Source organism: Podarcis erhardii, assembly GCF_964252035.2.
Source record: "Podarcis erhardii genome assembly, chromosome: 18".
Lineage (NCBI taxonomy): Eukaryota > Metazoa > Chordata > Lepidosauria > Squamata > Lacertidae > Podarcis > Podarcis erhardii.
The window spans coordinates 11,103,078-11,124,050 of record NC_138516.1 but is presented as its reverse complement, the minus strand read 5'-3'; the positions used below and the strand labels follow the sequence as shown (position 1 = coordinate 11,124,050).

Sequence of the window (20,973 nt, the reverse complement as noted above, 5' to 3'; positions counted from 1 at the left end):
GGAACCTGAATCTACACAGATATTTAAAAAAACGCCATGAAAATGCTTTTTTAAAACAAAAACCGTTGTAAAATATATATGGAATTTGCCATTAGCTCGTCAGCGCCATCTAGTGCCCCATTTGTACAATGCACTCAAAACGCACTTAAAATGTTATATCTGTAGCCGAATCTTAATCAAAGCTGACCACATGCAAAAGTATTTTTCAGCCCAGACGGGTTTGCAACCTCGCCTCTGCTTTTATTTCTGCCCGGTTACCAGCCGGACACCTGTTCTGATTCTTCCCTGCTTTGCTTTTCTGCTACCGCTGCCTCCTGACCCGCCCCAGAGCCGCCTCTCTCAATTCCCTTGATGTTTGTTCGAAAGTTCTCCATAAAAGGCCTCGGACCGTCTGCCTCGCCATTTCCTGGGAGACGGATCCTGTTTCGACTGGGCTCCGAACCAGAGCCGCTCTCCAGCTGCCTGGCTTGGTGGCAAAGAAACTGCCCTCCTGAAGAGGGGCTTCTCCGGGGTCCAAGCATCTGGGAAATGGGCCATTTCCTTCAGGGCACCACCCCAGTGCCAAGAAATTCTCGGCTTGCCATGCAAGAGATTCCCAGAGCCTCAAGCTCTTCCCCAGCCAGCCGATTTGCAAGAGGCTGTTTCGAAAAGGTGAGCTCAGATTTGCTCAGGGGCCCAGACACCTCTGGGCTGCTTGCTCCCTGGCCACAAGGAAGCAGGGCGCTCTGCACATGCTCGAAAGGCGCCCTTTGCATGGCCCTCCTCCGCATCTCAGCTCGGCTTCCGCAAGCAATTTTGCAGTACCAGGACAACTTCTGCTTATTGAAGGAAGAGAGGCAGCTTTTGCAGAGCCGGGCTCAGCCAGACAACCACCAGGAAGAACGAAAGCTTTGCTCTGTTTGTGACAAGTGATGATTTACGCAGGGCCCCAAAGTGCTTGTGGCAGCCAGGACCCGTTTCCACTGGGCTTTTATCTGGAGATGAAAGTATGAGGGAGAAAGCAAGCAGGACTAAGCTGGAATGCAAAGGCCGCTTCAGGGCCCTGGGAGCGAAAGAGCAGCCTCCAAAACACTCCGCAACCCTGTATTCTGTTTCCAGCTTTCTGCCACGCACTTTGCTTGCTGCTTCGTCTGCCGTCGCCACCATCTTCCCGATTATGAATTGCAAAGTCGTAGCATTGGAAGGGGACCCCTGAAGGACATCCATCCCAACCCCCCGCAATGCAGGAATCTCAGCTAAAGCATCCCGGACGGATGGCTGCCCAACCCTCCAAGGAAGGAGAGTTTGCCGCCTTCCATCCCACAGCCGAACAGAAAGTTCTTCCTGATGTTGAGCCTCTCTTTTCTCGGAACTGGAAGCCGTGGGTTCGAGTCCTACCCTCCACCAGCTGCTGCTGCTGCTACAACCTTGGGAACTCACCGCGTTTGAGCAGCGTTTGAAGCCCACTTGTTTCGGCTGAGGCCCTGCACACTCCTTCCAAGATCTCCTTGCTCCATTCCCACCTGTAGGGTCTGGATCCTTTCCTGTGGTTCGGGCCAAGCCTTGGCTCGGCTGCCCCACAGTGCCAGTCGAGGGAGTTTGGTGTCCCTGGCCCAGGCACTCGCTTCTGCTGGAAAGTTAAAAATGGAAACAAGTGCTTTTCTTTTCTTTAAAGACGCCGAGTTCCAAATAAGGTGTCGGGAGAGGACTGGAGAGATTCCTCCCCACTTATCGTTGGCTACGTCAGCACAGCCAGGAGCTTAAAACCAGGAGCTCAAATATAGGGCCCCCCCAGTCGCCTGTTGCCTGCCTGCCTGCCTGCCCTCTGCCCTAACTCTGTCCGCAGAATCTCCCGCCAGCCGCAAAGATGGAGGCCATCAAGAAGAAGATGCAGATGTTGAAACTGGACAAGGAGAACGCCATCGACCGAGCGGAGCAAGCCGAGGCGGACAAGAAGGCAGCGGAGGACAAGTGCAAACAGGTCAGAGGGCAGAAGGCAGGGGCAAGAGGCTTGAGGGGGCATGTGGGGGGAGAGGGGGGCAAGTTGCCCCATTGGGAGGTTTAATACATACATTCATCGCCAGTGTTGCTGCTAGCGTCGCTTTTATTTTGATTATGCGCTCCGTAGATTGATACGGAATGAATCTTTATTGCTAAAAAGCTACAACCAGGCACGTCCAACAGGCAGGTTGTGATCTACTGGTAGATTGCTGGACTTCTGTGGTAGATCACTGGTAGATCACTGGTCCCCCCCCCCCTCAAGAAGTTGAACAAGTTTGGCTCCCAAAAAGCTCAACATTTTTGCCCCGGACCCCTAATAAACGTGGCTTTCCTTTCCCTAAAAAAAGCTCAACCACTTCAACCTGAACCCCCGCAAAACGGGCCTTCTCTTTCTTAAGAAAAAGCAAAAATAGCTCATCAATTTTTACCTGAACCCCCCAAAAGGGAGTAGATCACTGCCAGTTTTTAACTCTGTGAGCAGATCGCTGTCTCTTGGAAGTTGGCTACCCCTGCTATAAGCCTCCGCAATCGGTCGCAACGTGAAGGATGCAAATAATTAATTTAAAACTGAACAACAACAGCAAACATGCAAAAATGCAAAAAATCGCTCTTGTGTAAGTTAAGCACTCCACTTCTCTCACGCAGACACACACCCTTATGATACTTGCCTTGGTGCCCAGCTCTCAACTTACTTGCAGCCGAGGCAAATCTTGCAGCCTGTGCACAATAATAAAGACATTATCGCCAGCCGGCAAAATAGAGATTTGCTCAAGGGGAGGTCAGTTGGGGAGAGAGCCAAGGACGTAATCGAGGGTTGTTGTTTTTTTGTCTAGGGGGTGTATATAAAGGGCACGTAGATTTATATTCTGGTTTTATCCTGTGAACTGGCCTGAGACCTTGCGGCTATAGAGAGGTATATATAGTCAACAAATAAATTATGCCCATTCTACAGACCGTGCCACTAAGGCACAAACTGCTAGGTGTCTCCAGAAGCAGCTCCCGCTGCCTTCTAAGGGGCTTACTCTCAGGTAAGGCCCTGCTGGGATGAAACAGGGCCTGTTCTCTGCTCCAAGATGCAGGATTTGGTCTGCAGGAACTCTCCAAAGCTTCTCCTCCTTGTTTTTATCCTTTTTTGAGTCTGGACAAACGTAACAGAGGCAGCCTAGTGATCTCACTGGTTCCCCCGAATTTCCCCAAATGACAGTGAGGTTGGTGGGAGGCTGGCTGCCTCCCTTCCTCATATTTCCCATGAAGAACAGATGAGCTCATGGCTGGATGTGATGGGCAGGATTAAGAGGCATTTATTTGCAGCTCTTCGCACCCAGGGAAAGAGCACGGACGGCTCGCTACCTGGGTTTAAGGCTGACCTTCTGGGATGAGGCGCTGGCAAACTCTGGGTCCCAGGGGTCTCCCTCTCCCTCTCTTCCCCCAGCGGCAGTTTAAGCCGCTCCAGCTGGCACCAAAGGCCCAGGCTCAGCTGTCTCTCGGCCGCAGCCCCCCAAACCCAAAGCGGGGAGCGGCCCAGTGACACACTGAGCAACCGTAACACCTGTCAAACATAGGAGAAAAAATTATCCGATGAAAATAGGGACGTCCTATTCCATCCCCTCCAATGTTTCTCCCCTGAAAATAGGGACGTCCTAAGGAAAAGCGGGATATTCTGGGATCAGATCAGAAACCGGGGCGGCTTCTGTAAATCTGGGGCTGTCCCTGGAAAATAGGGGCACTTGGAGGGTCTGCGGAAGGAAAGGGGCCATTAAGGTGTTGGCTCAAGGCCAGGTGAGTGGGGAAGAGGACGAGTGAGCAGTGGTGTAGCGTGGGGCGTGCAGGGGGGGCCGGCTGCAGCGGGCGCAACATCTGGGGGTTAGGGTTAGGGGCCGCAAATCCACGGGTTAGGGGGCACAAATTACTTGCCTTGCCCCGGGTGCTGACAACCCACGCTACGCCACTGCGAGTGAGAAGTAGCCTCAGGCCCCCCACCCCCACCCTGAAAAGAACACACTGCGAAGGGCAGAACAGGGCGTTCTTTCCCACAGCCAGATAACTTTATCGCTGGCCGGCCGCAAGATAAGGGGAGTGCTCATCAGAACCAGGGAAACTGGGCACCCAGCGCTGGCCTGGAATGATATAAATAGCTGCTTTGAGAAAGCAGGATGGATTTATATGGGAAGGTGGAGAGAGAGAGAGAGAGAGAGAGAGAGATAAGGCTCCAGCATACATTTTTTGGCTGCTCGGCCTAAGGAGCAAAGGGATGGTTTTCCATAAGTGGTTGCAAGAGGGTCACTGACCGGCCCCTCCCCAAAAAAGTGCATCACAATTTAATGTTCAAATAAAACGCAGTTCTCTGACCCAACCAATTAAATCTGCCTTGTTGTGGTTTTTCCTCTCGATGTTTCCTTCTCCCTTGCGGAAACAAGAAATGCAACATTATAAAGATTCCTGGTCGATCACGATTCTCCACTGCCGGCCTGCTTAGATCTGAGTTGAATGCACTAGGAATTTTTTCTTGGGTTACTGTAAAGAAAAGAAAAAACACCAAATGAGAAACCCAGATTTAAAAAATCCAATTTTAATCATGAAAAAGAGGACGTGTCTGGGAGAAATAGGATATATGGCAACCCAATGCCCTATCTTCTTCTTCCTCTCTGGCGATCCCTCGCAGCTGAGTAAGATTGTCCTCCATGAACACGGTTTTAGCAGTGAGTCTGTAAGTGACTGTGGAGGCCAATTCTGGATCCACACGTCCTTCCACAGTGGGGACATTGGTTTCCGGGCGGGAGTTGATCCCGGTGAGGGCTTGCCAAGCGTGCCTTCCTCTTAGCACGTTTCTCCCTCGCATCCTGAGTTCGAGTGTCTTCAAAGCCCACGACACCTTTGGTCAAGGCTGTTCTCCAACTGGAGTGCTCACAGGCCAGTGTTTCCCAGTTGTCAGTGTTTATACTACAGTTTAAAATATATGCCTTGAGACAGTCTTTGAACCTCTTTTGTTGACCACCAGCATTAATCTTTCCATTTTTAAGTTCAGAATAGAGGAGTTGCTTTGGAAGACGATAACCAGGCTTCCACACAACATGATCAGTCCAGCGATGTTGCTTTGACACTGGCGATCTTTGCTTCTTCCAGTATACTGGTATTCGTTCACCTGTCTTCCCAAGTGATGTGTATGTAATAATCTGCAATATTATCTCTCCCTCTCTTTGGGCAGGTGGAGGATGAACTGGTGTCTCTGCAGAAGAAGCTCAAAGGCACTGAGGACGAGCTCGACAAATACTCCGAAGCGCTCAAGGATGCTCAGGAGAAGCTGGAGATGGCAGATAAGAAAGCCACGGATGTACGTAGGCCGGCCACGCCAAACTTGGGGCTGGGGGGGCGTCCTCTGGGTTTTTTGGTCTACAATTACCATCAACTTCTGCAGTGGGCCCGGCAAGGCAGCAGTACTTGGCCTGTAAGGTAAAGGGTAAAGGGACCCCTGACCGTTAGGTCCAGTTGTGACCGACTCTGGCGCTCATCTTGCTTTACTGGCCGACGGAGCTGGCATACAGCTTCCGGGTCATGTGGCCAGCAGGACTAAGCCGCTTCTGGCGAACCAGAGCAGCGCACAGAAACGCCGTTTACCTTCCCGCCGGAGCGGTACCTATTTATCTACTTGCACTTTGACGTGCTTTCGAACTGCTAGGTGGGCAGGAGCAGGGACCCAGCAACGGGAGCTCACCCCGTCATTGCGGGGATTCGAACCGCCGACCTTCTGATCTGCAAGTCCTAGGCTCTGTGGTTTAACCCACAGCGCCACCTGCGTCCCTGCACTGGCTGCAAAAGCTGATGGGTGCCAGTAGTGTAGAAAGCAGATCCGTCTTTAGCTTACACGCCGCTGGGGTGTAAATATCTGCCCAGCACCCCCAAATTTAGTTAATTGAGAATGACAAGTGCCGACAAGTGCAGCGCGTCTTTGGTAAATGTGCGCATAAAGTCGAAAGTTATTTAGTGAAACAGTAGAAATACATATATATATATATATATACACACATTTTTTTATTAGTTTTCTAACATATCATTTCCAACAGTAATTAAACATACTTTTACATCTTATTCAATTTTTTTTAACTTCCATCCATCCTGTCTGAAAATTTTCCAATCTAATCTCTCAGTATGCATTTCTTATCTTCCCTATTACATTTCAAACTCATAACCAACATCTCTCTCTTTTTCTACTTTGTAATACTTCATATATTTCTCCTTACAAAACTTCTTGCAGTCCTACTAGCGTGATTTGTTGATGACAGTTGCTTTTCAAAAAAGTCATATACCGTATATTTTGCTCTATAAGATGCACCAGACCACAAGACGCACCTAGTTTTTGGAGGAGGAAAACAAGAAAAAAAAATATTCTGAATCCCAGAAGCCAGAACAGCAAGAGGGATCATTGCGCAGCGAAAGCAGCAATCCCTCTTGCTGTTCTGGCTTCTGGGATAGCTGCGCAGCCTGCATTCGCTCCATAAGATGCACATACATTTCCCCTTACTTTTTAGGAGGGAAAAGGTGAGTCTTATAGAGCAAAAAATACGGTACTTCTTCCAATCTTCTGTAAATCTCTGGTCCCACAGCAGTAGGTATACATTTCGGTAATAACTAGGTATATATGTATTTTGTTTTTCTAGCTTGATCAAAATGATTAATTATTTCGTAACAGGTAGATAGTTAAGAGCTTAGGCGGCTTCCGCAGCGGGCACCTGGTGCCCCCCAGAATTCGGCGCCCGGGTGTCCCGCACCCCTTGGACCCCCGGGTAAAGACGGCCCTGGTAGGAAAGCTAGGTGGGGGCGGGGGCGATGGGGCGGCACTGCGGCTTGGGTACCCCTCCCAAAGAAAGCTCAACCACTTTGGGCGGTTTCCCAAAAGAGGAGTAGGAAAGCCAAAAAGGCTTTGGACGAAAAAAAATTCAACTATGCCAGGGATGGGGGCTGAGGAAGAAATATAAAGTGCCTGTTCAGGTTGGCGAAGACATTTGGAGAGGAGGGGTGCCAGCTGGAATAAAAGACTGGATAAAATTCTGGCTGCAAAGATAAGAAACCAAGATGCAAGAAAAGAGTAGGGAGAATTTGGGGAACGTTTCAAGAATTTCAGCATCTATCCCCGAAGAGGACCAGGCAGCTAAATTAAGGAGGAGGAGTGGAAGGATATTTTGAACAACTCAAGAGTAAAGAGGAACCCTAGCGGAGAGAGAACCTCAGCTCCAGATTTTTGAGGATTGGGGGGGGGGCTATGCCCCTGGTCCCGGTGCGCCTCGGCAGGAGACCCAGAAAGAGCGCGTGGCTTCGGGCGCCTTTCCAAACCCCGAGGGAGGACTACCGCGGAATTTTTTTGGGGGGGAGGCTTCTTGAAAATATATGGGTGCCCGGCTCCCTCTAGACGCCCCCCGTGGCGAGCTACGTTGCCTTTAGCAGAGGCACCTGCCGTCCAGGTGGGCAGAGAGGGGGCTCCGTCCAGGGTTGCTTCCCTCGAACAGAGCGGGGGGTCCCGTCTGATCGCTTGGGGCTCCCTGTCCCCTGAGAAGGAGCAGCAGTACCGCAGCCCAGCCGGGAGGAAAAGCCTCTGCCCGCCCCGTCCCGGCTAGCGGACCTCGGAGGTGCTCTCCTCCTTTGCGCGCCACCCCGAAGGGGCTGTCCTCGGGGTTGTCCCAGCGGTGGCCACGTCACGATGCGCCAGCGGTGCCGACGTCACGGCCCCTCCCCCAGTCCTCCCCTCCCTCCTCCCCTTCCTCCCGCCCGACGCCGCTGCGCCCTCGCCAACGCGCACCGGAGGAGCCGCGCCCTTTGCTTCTCTTTGCCGTCGCTGCCGCCGCCGTTGCTGCGTCCACGTGTGCCGCCGGGATCCGACGGGATGGCCGCCGCCACGGGCTCCCTGGAGGCGGTGAAGCGCAAGATCCAAGCGCTGCAGCAGGAGGCCGACGAGGCCGAGGACCGCGCCCAGATCCTGCAGCGCCAGCGCGACCAGGAGCGCGAGCTGCGCGAGAAAGTGAGCGCCGTCGGAAGAGGAGCCTCGGCCGGGCGCGCGCAGCCGGCGCCTCCTCCGCCGCCGCTTCGCGCCTCTCCAAACTTTCTCTCTCCGCTCTCCTCCTCCTCCTCCTTCTTCTCTGCGCTCCTGCTGCCCCGGGACGCCCCGTCGGGGGAGAAGGGCGCGCCGCCGTCGCTGCCGCCCGTTCCCCTCGCTTAGGATCGCCTTCCGCCGGAGCCGGGAAAGGCTGAAGAGGCACCCCCCGGGAGGGAGCCCGGAGGAGAGCCCTAGCCGTCGAGGCTCCGCCCGACGCCTCTGCACGATGCTCCCGGGGCTGCGCGCGCCTCCTCCCGGCTCCTTCTGCGCCTCCTTCCCGCTGCGCCTGGACGCCTGGAGACCCAGGGCCGGACCTCGCTCCGACGGGACGGGACACCACCTACTTCTCCTTCTCCTGCTGCTTTTTCTCTCCTACCTGCCCTCACCTGGCGTCCTCCTCCTTCTCTTTCCGGGCCTTTTGGGGGCGGCCAGGTAGGAAGCAAGGGGAGTGCCCTGCAAGGAGACCGGCTACTGCCAGAGCAAGCACTGGCCATGGGTGGAAATGTGGGGCTCCGGGGGCACCCTAAAACTTAAACTATCCCCCCTATCCTCAGGATCACCCAGTTAGCCAGAGCTGGAGCGATGGGGTGGGTGCTAACCGGGTTTTTTCTGCCCCCTTTGCGTATTCCAAACTGGTTCTTTGACCTGGGTGAAATTAAGCCTCGTTTTGTCCTTGCATCACCCGGCCCCAGTGGCTCGCTCCCCCCTCTGTGTTTCCCCACAGGCAGAAGGGGAGGTGGCTTCCCTGAACCGCAGGATCCAGCTGGTGGAAGAGGAATTGGATCGGGCCCAGGAGCGTCTTGCTACCGCGTTGCAGAAGCTGGAGGAAGCCGAAAAGGCGGCCGATGAGAGCGAGAGGTACATGGGGGGGAGGCGACTTTGCACACTTGGCATAAGGGGCTTGCAGAGGGAGGTTTGTAGTCCCACAGCAGCTGAGGCTGCCCAAAGTAGTAATAATGATGAAGATGATGACGATAATAATTTTGTTATTCGTACCCTGCCACCCTAGGCGATTTCCAACACGCATAAAAACATACACCAAGCATCAAAAACTTCCCTATACAGGGCTGCCTTCAGATGTCTTCTAAAAGTTGACACCTAGTGGGAGGGAGTTCCACAGGGTGGGCACCACCACTGAGAAGGCCCTCTGCCTGGTTCCCTGTAACCTCACTTCTTGCAGGGAGGGAACCTCCAGAAGGCCCTCGTAGATGGACCCCGTTGTCCGGGGTGGAGACGCTCCTTCAGGTCTACTGGGCCATTGAGGGCTTTTGAGGTCAGCACCAACCCTTTGAATTGTGCTTGGAAATGTCCTGGGAGCCAATGTAGGTCTTTCAGGACCAGTGTTATGTGGTCTCCACTCCCAGTCACCAGTCTGGCTGCTGCATTCTGGATTAGTTGTAGGTTCTGGGTCACCTTCAAAGGTAGCCCCACGGAGAGCGCATGGCAGTAGTCCAAGCGGGAGATAACCAGAGCATGCACCACTCTGGCCAGACAGTCTGAGCGCAGGGAGGGTCTCAGATGAAGCTGGTAGACAGACTTCCTTCTTGGTTGCAGAATAGTGGGGGGAGGGGCAAGGAAGTCTTCCCTCCCACCTTTGCACCTCCCAAATTTAGGATTCTTCCTCAGCCGCGACCGTTGGAACAAGTAGACCCCAAATTAGACCTCTCTCAGTTCCAACACACGGGCTCAACTTGGTCTCATCCGATAAGGCGAAACGCAGACTGACAAGGGCCTGAGCGCTGCAGGTGGGGGAGGACGGGTGTCTGGGAGTTCAGAACGGCTCCTCTTGTGATTCCAGAGGCATGAAGGTGATCGAAAACAGAGCCATGAAGGACGAGGAGAAGATGGAAATTCAGGAGCTGCAGCTGAAGGAAGCCAAACACATCGCAGAGGAGGCCGATCGCAAATATGAAGAGGTGAGTTGGAGGGCTGTCCTGGGGGGAAGTGATACTGGGGGGCTGCACAGGGCCAGCTTTGGAGGCAGACCCCTCTAGCAGCTAAAACGCCCCCTTTGGCGTTCCTTGCCACAGGCAAAATGGACCTGAATCATTAAAAAAAAACCCCAATTGTTATTATTTTTAAATTTATAAATATTTTCAGAACGAATTCTTAAGCAAAAATGAGTTCTTCTTTTTCACCCAGTGAGGTTATTATTATATTGGGGGGTGGGGAGAGACTTTCTGGAGTTTTATTTATTAGAAGCGAGTTCCTGAATCTGTTCATATTTAAACAAGCAGAAAGAATACGTCGCTTTTGGGTTGAGACAAAATTGCAAGGGCGCAGAACAGGAAACATTTGAAAGCCCTGGAAGAAGAGACCCAGACGTGATTGTAACAAGGTTTCCAACGTTAAGAGCAGGAATCAAAACTTTAGCAGAGAGAAAACAACAGATTTAATTGTGTTACTTATCAATGAAGTGTCTGCTGTAATTATACGGAAGATTTGCCATTCCAGCACAGATCTTCCTTCTATGCCTTTCAAACCCAAGCCTCAAAAATATCAATGTGATAGTCTGACAAACAATCCACCCCACCCTTTAAAAATCAGTATTTGATACTCTTTAATTAGGACACATGGAAACAAGGAAGAGCTCAGTTGCATGAATGGAAAGCAGTGATACCAAATCTGAAGGTTCTGGCAAAAGAACCTGAATCGTTGCATTTAATTTGGTTTTTTTGCAACTGCAGGGATCGCTGGCTCTGCGATTTGAGGATTGCTCCTTGCAGAGCAAGCTGTGATCGTTAGATCGAGAGATAAAGTTGTGAGGTCACTTCCTGCAGCTCAGAGGGTTGCATCCGGCCTGGAGGGCAGGGGCATGTCACAGCACCGCCCCCCCCCCCTGCAAAAAATTGGTGGCTTCCTGTGTTCCTATCTGGTTTTTGCAAATCTTTTCTTTCACGCCACGTGGAGTCTGTGACCAGTGCCGGATTTACGCATAAGCTAAACAAGCTCTAGCTTAGGGCCCCACTCTCTTGGGGCCCCCCCAAAAAATTAAAGGAAAAAAAAACCCCTGGATGTGCATTTCTAAAATATAAGATAAGAAAAGAAATAAAATAAAGCCTACATACAGCAACAGTGTTTTGGATTGTGTAGGCTCCTATTTGTGATGTGCAAATGATGTGCAACCTATTAGGTCCATAAGTGACCATATAGCATATATTCAACACAAAAAAAAACCAGCGGCCATTTGTTGTGGACAAAGGACAGCTGGACGTAGAAGGGGCCCTGTTACCTTCAGCAGCTGAGGGCCGCATCAAACCGAAATCCGGCCCTGGGTCTATCCATGCTCTAGCTCAGCCTTCCTCAACCTGTGGGTCCCCAGATGTTGTTGAACTACAACTCCCATCCCCCCTAGCTAGCAAGGCCAGAGCTCAGGGATGATGGGAGTTGTAGTCCGACAACATCTGGGGACCCACAGGTTGAGAAGCGCTGCCCTAGCTGGCAAGGTCAAGGATTTTTATGGGGTGTGTGTGTTACAGGCTGCCCCCCCCATGATTTCGTAAACTGGTGTCCCCCTCCAATTCTGGTCTCCTTCTCTCCCACTTCCCCCTTTGTAACCGATGGGCTCCTTGCAAATTTTCAGATTTTCTCCAGCAGGCCGCTTTGACATTAGGAGGAAATTCCTTTTGGATGTTTCCTGCCCCTCTATTTTTGGAGCCCTGCAAAGGCTCCTGAGGTTTTGTCTTCTCTGATCCATTACACTTCCTGCAGGTTGCGCGGAAACTGGTCATTCTGGAGGGAGAACTGGAAAGAGCGGAGGAGCGAGCCGAGGTTTCCGAATTGTGAGTATCCCTTGATGCTGGGAAGGCCCTCAAGGCTGCTTTTGTAAAAAAGGAATATACAACGGGATAGACAGGAAGTCCAAAGTGTTGGTAAATACAGTGGTGCCTCGCAAGACGAAATTAATCCGTTCCGTGAGGCTCTTTGTATAGCGGTTTTTTCGTCTTGCGAAGCAAGCCCATTGACAGCTTAGCGGATTAGCGCTATTAGCGGTTTAGCGGCTTTTAGCGGATCAGCTGATAAGCGGCTTAGCGGCTTAGGAAAAGGGGGGAAAAAGGGGGGGGAACCCGCAGGAACCCGCAAGACATTTTGTCCTTAGGGAAATTCGTTTTGCGAAGCGCCTCCAAAACAGAAAACCCTTTCGTCTAACGGGTTTTCCGTCTTGCGAGGCGTTCGTCTTGCGGGGCACCACTGTATATGATTTTGGAATAGGTTTTTTGTCCTTGTTTCTTTTCTTTAGGTATATAAACTTGTGTGCATGCTGAAAATTATATTGTGAGGTAACATGATAATGTTTACCAGTGTAACATAAAGAACATTAATAAATAAAAAAAACAAAAACACACACACACAACCAAACAAAGGTAGGCGGGAGTGGGGAACCCACCTGGGAGAGTGGGGGGAACGACGTCTAGCGCTGACCCCCAGACCCTATTTCCCCCTCTGGCAGAAAATGCAGTGACCTTGAAGAGGAACTGAAGAACGTCACCAACAACCTCAAGTCCCTTGAAGCTCAATCGGAGAAGGTTGGTAGCAGCCCTTGGAAGATAGATAGATAGATAGATAGATAGATAGATAGATAGATAGATAGATTCTTTATTGTCATTACACAAGTGCAACATTGCACAAGTGCAACGAAATTGGATGCCATCCCTTAAAAACAACAAAAGCAAAACAACAACAACAACCAAACAAACCACATTCCAGCCACAGAGGTTGGGATTGAAGAGGCTGGCTTGGCAGGGAATTGGGGGCTCCTCTCCCCAGCTCCCCCCTTGTTTGGGGAGAGCAGCCTTTTGCAGAGAAGCTGGGGAACAGCTTGATCCTTCAGGCTTCCCTCTTTCGGGGTGCTGCCCGCCTCGGGGTGACTGGCGAGTGTGGGAATCAGTGGCAGTCTCAACTGTTGCCCAGGATTTCCTAGGAATAAAGGAGCCTGTTTTTGCCCTGTTTTTGTAGTACTCTGAAAAAGAGGACAAGTACGAAGAGGAAATCAAGGTTCTGACTGACAAACTGAAGGAGGTGAGGTTCCTGGGTGGCTGAGCTGGTTTTGGGGTGGGTTGGGGTCTCTGCCCAGTGGTCAGAGTTCCCTTTTCTTGACCCTCTCTGTGTCTCTAGGCTGAAACGCGTGCCGAGTTTGCAGAGAGAACGGTTGCCAAACTGGAAAAGACGATCGATGACCTGGAAGGTATGAGGCTGTTTGAAGTGTGTGTGATTTAAGTTGCTGAGTTACTATTAGGGTTTCTCTTGCTGTGTGTCTGTGGTTAGCCCCAGGAAGTATATATCTGCCCCCTGAGCTGCGGCCGGATTCTCACCTCTGTGTGGTCAGGCTGAGAATGAAGACCAGGAAGTCTTGGGGTCACTTCAGTCCCTGTACAGTGGTCCCTTGGTTCTCAAACGTAATCCGTTCCGGAAGTCCGTTCCAAAACCAAAGCGTTCCCAAACCAAGGCGCACTTTCCCGTGGAAAGTCATGCAAAATGGATTAATCCGTTCCAGACATTTAAAAACAACCCCTAAAACAGTAACTTAACATGAATTTTACTATCTAACGAGACCATCTATCCATAAAACGAAAGCAATAATCATTGCCCTGAACTATTAAATAAATATGACAGTATTGTAGATGGCAAAAAGGAAACTTTATTTTTTTTTCTTCCCTGCACTGATGTTGGTCATTGTTTGGATGGGGGGGGGGGCTTTTATTCATTTCCACAGTCACACAATCAATCATTAGCTGAACTGGGTTCCACACAGTCACAAAAACAAATGAACCAAAAAAGCTTCAAAAACAAAAATGCAAAATAAGGAGCAAATTGCCAAACTTAATCCATTCCGGAAGTCCGTGTGACTTCTGAAATGTTCGGAAACCAAGGCGCGGCTTCTGATTGGCGCAGGCACCCCGGAAACAATAGCCGACAGCTGCATCGGACGTTTGGCTTCCAGGTTTCCGGAGTTTGAGAACCAAGGCGTTTGAGAACCACTGTATTGTCCTTTTTGCAAAATTACTGGGCTTTAACATAGGTGGAAGTGTTTGGGACAAACTAATTCCTCTCTTATTGCTGAAATCTTTCTGAAAAACTCCTCCGAAATGTTTCTCTAGCCTTCTGTGTGTATTTTTTTAACGTTCCCTTTCCTCCCTTCTCCCTTTTCTCCTCCCCTCGCTCTGTTTCTCTGTCCGGCAGACGAGCTGTATGCTCAAAAGCTGAAGTACAAAGCGATCAGCGAGGAGCTGGACCACGCTTTGAACGATATGACTTCCTTGTAGGAACATAAATCGATCGCTGCGATCTCTCTGCCAGCTCTCCTGTCCTGCCTAAGAACCTGCTGCCTCCGTGTGCCTTCTTCACAAGTTTCCCGGTCTTTCTTCCTGTCTTCCTTTTTTCTGTAAAAACTTGCTTCCATTAAAAAAAACCCTAAAGTTCTTGTATTTCCTCTCTGCTTATTCATTTTCTCCATTTCCTATACAAAAGGCGTCTCTCCCTCTCGCTTGCTTCTCTATTATTAGACGGTTTTCCAAGGTCTAAGGTGGCTTAATAGCTTAAAACAATTCAAACAGAAAAGAAAGATTTCACAGCACTCAGGCGGACTAACTAGCCAAGCTGAAAGCTAGAGGCAAGAAATGTCGATTTGCTGTTCTGTTTTTTCCCTTGTTTCCCCCCCCCCCCCCGTATTTTATTCTGCAAATTGCCCTGAGATCTTATGACGAAGGGCAGTAGACACATCTAATAAATAAATTAAATATTACACCACAGCGCTATATATTTTGGGCTGTGGTTTTTCCCTGAACTTCCACATACCCTCAAGAAAGATGCCTTGTTTCTATCTGAGCCCAGTCCTTTTTGTAGCTTGCTGGAAATAATGGATCTCAGAGACAAATAGTCTTTTCCATCCAGCCAATTGTCTGGGATGGTGGCGGCGGGAATTACAGTGCGACATTTTGGGGGGCACAGCTGGTTTCCTCCAGTTGCCTTAAAACTTATGTACCAGGCATAAGAAAAGCGCTTGCCTGGGGAAAAGCTTATTCAGAGGGGTGGCCGCCTTGATAAAAAACCCACAACAGATTGGTTGCAACTAGAAGGCGGAATAGAGGCGTCCTAGTCAGACACACCCCTTGAACGGGCGTCTCAAAATAAACTTGTCTCCCATTCATTCTCATCAGAAAAAGTTGCCCAGGCGAAAGAAGAGAACCTGACTTTGCACCGGACGCTGGATCAGACCCTCAGCGAGCTTGGCAGCATATAACTCCGCGCGGGAAAAAGCACCCGGACTACGGGAAGCCCAAAGCATCCTGCCAAAAATAGCGGCTTCCTCTTTGAATCCACTTCTTTTCCCCTGCTTTCTTTCTCTTGTCTTCCCCACCTTTCAGATCACACAAAATGCCAACCTTCTCTTATCCTCTCTCTTCCCCCCTTTAAGCATTGAGGTTTTGGGCACCAACTGAATGTAGATTATTATTATTTTGTTCGTAATCCTCTGCGGCAGAACGTTGCGAAACCGGGAAAGCTGTGCGCCAAGGCATCCGTTTCCCGCAGGGCTGCTCCGAAGGTGCTAACTTCTCTCGATAACTGGAAACGCACGTGTTTTGTGCAAAACCGAGCAGGGAGCATGAGCCCAGTTGAGGTGACAGGGAAACAGAGCTATTGGCGGTAGTTAGCGTCATTTTCTTAGCTGCCGTTTCTTACTGCAATCGCAAGAGCACAGAAAACTCTCTTGCAGAAGCGCAAAGTTTATGCAGAAAGCCTGCAACGTTCTGCTGGAAGACGGCTTTCTTTCGCCGTCTTCCTCTTTTACACAAAGTTCGTAAAACTAGAAGCTTAAACATTCCATGGGAAGGCTAGACGTACTGGCTTCCTAGTTTACAGAGCTGTGCCAAAATACTATTTCTTTGTGTGTGTGTGTGTGTTTCGTCTCCTTGAACATCTTGAGAAGCAGACCAAAAACAGCAGAAGTCATTTCCCGTTGGCCAATCTTAGGGTGCTCTGACGGAGAAACGGTGGCTTCTGCACTTCTGTATTTATTAATTTTTTTGCAAGGAGGGTGGAAGGAAGGGAAACGGGCAACATGAATTCAACCACCCAATCCCTCTAAATGTATCCTGTTAACATGGCAATAGCTTTTTTTTATTTTTAAGCTTTCAATCTAATAATAAAACCTTTCTCCCCCCTATACACATTTCTACTTTGTGGGGCATTTCTTAACATAATGAATCGGGGCCAGATGTGGGTTTGATGAAGCCCTAAGCTACTGAAGGCAATGGGGCCCTTTTATGTCCAGCTGTCCTTCGTCGACAACAAATTGTCACTGTTTTTTTGTGTTAAATATATGCTAGATGGTCATTGATGGACCCAACAGGTATCGCAAGCCATTTGCCCATGTGGCCATGCAACCAGTCCATGCAGAATGTCGGCACCCTATATATAGAAAGGAGCAAACCAGTGATATTTTAGGGAGCAGGCAGGGCCCATGACTTACACCAGAGGAGCCTCCACAACACAAAACACTGTTTCTGTATGTAGGTTTAATTTTGTTTTCTATCTTATATTTTGGAAATGTACATCCAGGTTTTTTGGGGGCCCCCAAGCTAGAGCTTGTTTAGCTTATACGTAAATCTGGCACTGTAATGAATATGGATTTAGTGATGAAATCGTACCATAGGGCACAGGAGGTTGGGGTTGGGAATAAGAAGCGCTCCATTCCCTGAATCGGACAGGGAGCAGCAGCGGTGTTCAGGGGAATGAGAAACCGCTTGCTGTTTTTTTTTGAAACTCTGGCGAGTTTAAGACTTCCAGCCGGCCAGATCAGCTGCAGAATGAGCGGAGGAATGTTTCTTTGGCATTTTAGACTCTTTCTAGGTCATCGGCAAATGCGTTTTGGTGGGGAGATGGGAGGAGAGGCTCTGCTGATCGCATCAGAAGGTGGTTCCCATCCAGTGGGGTTGGCATTGCTGCTGCTGGAAAGTATTTTCCGTGGGAAGCGTGAGAGACTTGAGAAATGATTCCCAAATGCTGGCTATCTTCAGGCAAATAAACGCTGCCGTAGCTGCTGCCTAGTACAGCCTCCCTGGGGAAAAAGGGATCCCCGATTTAATTTGTGTCCTGCTTTTCATGGTTCTACTTACTGAATACTGCCAACAAGGCCCTTACTGACTTTGGGGAGGCTCAAACAGGAATAAAACCACACCTGGCTTTGATTTGGAGGCAGCTGTCTGAGCCTGAGAAACAGTAGGAAGGAAAAGGCATGGAGGGGGGCCCTTGAACTAAAATCAGAAGCCAGAAAGTTGGTGCATGCGCCTGTTTTGTGTTTTTGAAGTGTTAACACTTTTTATAAAACGGGTTGAGGGGCTCCTGTGTCTGTTTCCTTTAGCCTCTGTCCTTTTCAAACACGCAAGCGAGTTTGTGTGTTTCAGGACAAGGCTGATGTTGACTTAGCCACACCTGAAGCCGGCTCTGCCCAAACTTGGGTGACTTCCACGTTTAAGAACTGCAACGAGGATAGGTTCATGTAAAGGGAGTCGTTTGCCTTTTGCTTTAAAATACGTTTGTTCACCTCTTCGGACAGAGAGACGCTGTTTTTCTGTGTTTTAAATTTTCTTCAGGAGCAGTTTTGGTTTTTAAATGTTTAACGAGTCCCTGTGCGCTGGGCTTTCCTAGTCAACTGCCGAGGGGAGGAAAAGTAAAGCATTTCGATTGTTGGTTTAATGAAAACGATGCAAATAGGTGTTATATGTCTTGGCAGCTGTCACTAGTCATGTTCTAGGAAGAAGGGGAAACGCCCTCAAATGCAGGGCAGCAGTCAGGAGAAGGAGAACAGATGAGCTGGCGGTAAATAAAGCAAAACACATTAACCGTTTAGGCACAGAATCCTGATCAAACCAAACGTTTTGTATATGGCCCTCCTTGCCTTTATTTAAGATAAGAGTCAGATACAGTGTTTAAATAGGTGATAATATAATGGGAACATCCAGTGGAGATTTTCGGCAGGTAAAGAACAGCGGCCATTTACTTGAAGCTGTAAGATCCAGATGTTTAATCTATTTTAAAAGGCAAGTTTAACTGAACCAGTTGCAGAAGGTTGTGCCGAACAAGGTCTCCAACCCAGAAACTGTCATGTCTGCTGAGTTGTGCCCTTTTAGCAAAACGAGACAAGCCTGGGGAGAGGGGGAGCAGTGAAACAAAAATGGCTTATTTGGTCCAGCTGACTTTTGGGATGTCGTAATGTTCTGTCAAGGTGTCCAGGTGCCGATTGAAATCCTAGGACAGGAAAGGAGAAAGAGATGAAAAATCAAGGCAACTGAAGCGACTTCAATCATCTCGGAATATATTTTAAAACCAACGTTTAATTATATATGCCTCCCTATTTCAGGGAAGCCTGATCAATACTAAAGAAGGCAGATTAGCCCCGCGTTCCAGTTAGTCGGCCACGGCAAGAAAGCATTGCTTGCTGAGCACATTGCTGAGGCCGGCTTGCGTGTGGCACGGGTGAGCCCTTCTCTGCAAGCAGACTGGTTAGATTTGACAGCAATTCGGAGCACCGCTTGCAGCCCAAATCTGGCTATAAGAACAGGATTCATCAGGGGGGAAAAGAGGATGTTGATTTTCACAAAATGTGCAAAGTTAGAAACCACTTCTATACAAAATGCATTGCAGAGGGGGAGACCGTGGGCAAGGAATCACCAGTCTGTTCAAGGCCCCAGCCCGCCACACAGAAAGACTTTCCTCTGTAACAAAGGGCACACAGCCACCCTGAGGCAAAGAGGGAGACTGGGAAATTCTCCTGACATTTGTGATGACAACCCAGGGGGAAACCCCTAACACCCCCACCTCTCTCTTTTTCAAGCCTTGGTCCAGTATCCCTGAAGGAGCATCTCCACCCCCATCGTTCTGCACGGACACTAAGGTCCAGTTCCGAGGGCCTTCTAGTGGTTTCCTTTCTGCAAGAAGTGAGATTACAGGGAACCAGGCAGAGGGCCTTCTCGGTGGTGGCGCCCGCACTGTGGAAGGCCCTCCCACCAGATGTCAAGGAAATAAACAACTACAGTGGTACCTCGGGTTAAGTACTTAATTCGTTCTGGAGGTCTGTTCTTAACCTGAAGCACCACTTTAGCTGATGGGGCCTCCTGCTAACGCCAGAGCACGATTTTCTGTTCTCATCTTGAAGCAAAGTTCTTAACTAGAGGTACCATTTCTGGGTTAGCGGAGTCTGTAACCTGAAGCATCTGTAACCTGAAGCGTATGTAACCCGAGGTACCACTGCACCTGACTTTTAGAAGACATCTGAAGGCAGCCCTGTTTAGGGAAGTTTTTAATGATTGATGTTTTATTGTGTTTTTAATATTCTATTGTAAGCCACCCAGATTGGCTGGGGAGGCCTGGCCAGATGGGCGGGGTTTAAGTAAGAAATTATTATAATTACTTGAGCAGTACACAGAGGAGGCCACAGTGCTCAGAGGTCAGGGATGCCATGCTTTGCATACAGAAGGTCCCTGGTTCCACGCTGCGTCCAAAGGGCCCGAGGCAATAAGTCTTAGCAAAGAGACAGACCTTCTCTGACTACACAGCAGAGTCCTTGCAGTCCTTCCTCTCTGCTTGCTGCTGCTGCGGGATCCCTTACCTTTTTGCATGCCCATTCCTCCCGCCCTTCCCTTCGCACAGGCAAATGATTCCCCAAAACCTCTTGTCAGAGCAAGAGCAGCGTGGGGCAGCGACTCACCTCCACTCTCTGCTTGTGGGTTTTGGATGCTTTCTTCAGGATCCTCTCGATTTGCTGCAGGGCAGGGGGGGAAATAGAAGCAGTTACTTTTGTTCCTCCTCAGCCCATCTCCCCTGTGTTATATGAATTCTAAGGTCTCAATATATGTAAAAGAAATGTTCACAAATGTACAAGGCAAATGCATACGTAAGTATATAAACCACGTGTCTGGAATATTACAGGAGAGCAATCCTGAAGCCATTTGGACTCTCCCAAATTGACCTCAAATATTTCTCTGCAAGGAGGAAGGAAATGGGGAAAGCTTTCCAATGGTCTTTGGACTGTAGGAACTTATACCTCCCTTTTCAAACACAGCCTGGCAAGTATCTGTTCAGCTGAGCATGCTATCAATATGCGTAAGAGACTCGGGAACTGAGTATTGACCGTCTCCAAGGAATGGCCAGGCTACCCAGAAAAGGCAATTGATAAGGCATGATCGATCAGTCTCCCATTTCTGCTGGGGACCACCTCTTTTAGTGATGTATGCGTGATGTTTTGGGGGGTGGTCTTGAGCTACAGGGGAGGCAGTTTCAAAAGTCTATACAGTGGTGCCTCGCAAGACGAAAAGAATCCATTCCGTGAGGCTCTTCGTCTAGCGGCTTTTTCGTCTTGCGAAGCAAGCCCATTGACAGCTTAGCGGATTAGCGCTATTAGCGGTTTAGCGGCTTTTAGCAATCAGCTGTTAAGCGGCTTATCACCGGAACAGCTGATAAGTGGCTTAGCGGCTTAGGAAAGGGGGGGGGGTGAAAAAAACCCGCGGGAACTCGCAAGATTTTTTCATCTTGCGAAGCAACCCCATAGAGAAATTCGTTTAGCGAAGCGCCTCCAAAATGGAAAACCCTTTCGTCTAGCGGGTTTTCTGTCTTGCGAGGCGTTCGTCTTGCGGGGCACCACTGTATAAGAGTTTGCACACGAATGTTCTGGGTCCCTCCTCCTTCTCCAGCATGTGAGGGGAGCGCCCCGTTGCAACAGTTTAATAAAGATCAGGCTTACTAGCCGCTTTGCTTCTCAATATTCTCTGCTTGGCCTCTGTTATTTTCTCCTACCGATAGAGAACCTACAAAGGACTCTACATGGGCCCATAAGGGGAAAGAGAGCAGTATTTTTCTTATAACACCTGCTTCTGGGTGAAACTGCCCCCCTTGCCTGCTTCCGGCAAGCA

General features: G+C 49.7%; 1 protein-coding gene and 1 long non-coding RNA gene across 3 annotated transcripts; one reads left to right on the top strand and one right to left on the bottom strand.

Annotated features, from left to right (window-relative positions):
- The first annotated feature begins 1,771 nt into the window (after window positions 1-1,771).
- On the top strand, window positions 1,772-16,229 carry TPM4 (tropomyosin 4). 2 transcript variants are annotated; one of them, XM_081846400.1, is made up of 9 exons: window positions 1,772-1,960; window positions 5,186-5,311; window positions 8,790-8,923; window positions 9,864-9,981; window positions 11,777-11,847; window positions 12,516-12,591; window positions 13,022-13,084; window positions 13,181-13,250; window positions 15,223-16,229. In XM_081846400.1, the coding sequence occupies exons 1-9, from the start codon at window positions 1,847-1,849 to the stop codon at window positions 15,303-15,305; spliced, it is 855 nt and encodes a 284-aa protein (XP_081702526.1). In that variant the 5' UTR covers window positions 1,772-1,846; the 3' UTR covers window positions 15,306-16,229. The 2 variants fall into 2 exon arrangements, with proteins under 2 accessions (XP_081702526.1, XP_081702525.1); XM_081846399.1 differs by lacking the exon at window positions 15,223-16,229 and adding an exon at window positions 14,246-14,490.
- Window positions 15,956-20,199, bottom strand: LOC309333081. Its single transcript, XR_014152356.1, has 2 exons — window positions 19,773-20,199; window positions 15,956-18,313 (listed from the first exon to the last, which is right to left on the bottom strand). It is a non-coding gene; the product is annotated as an uncharacterized lncRNA (long non-coding RNA).
- Window positions 20,200-20,973: the final 774 nt, after the last annotated feature.

Excerpts from the sequence above, each read along its gene's own strand:
- TPM4 (XM_081846400.1), top strand. The coding sequence starts at position 1,847 with ATGGAGGCCATCAAGAAGAAGATGCAGATGTTGAAACTGGACAAGGAG. Across the intron at positions 1,961-5,185 it reads CGGAGGACAAGTGCAAACAG|GTGGAGGATGAACTGGTGTC; the intron begins GTCAGAGGGCAG and ends CTCTTTGGGCAG. Across the intron at positions 12,592-13,021 it reads TTGAAGCTCAATCGGAGAAG|TACTCTGAAAAAGAGGACAA; the intron begins GTTGGTAGCAGC and ends CTGTTTTTGTAG.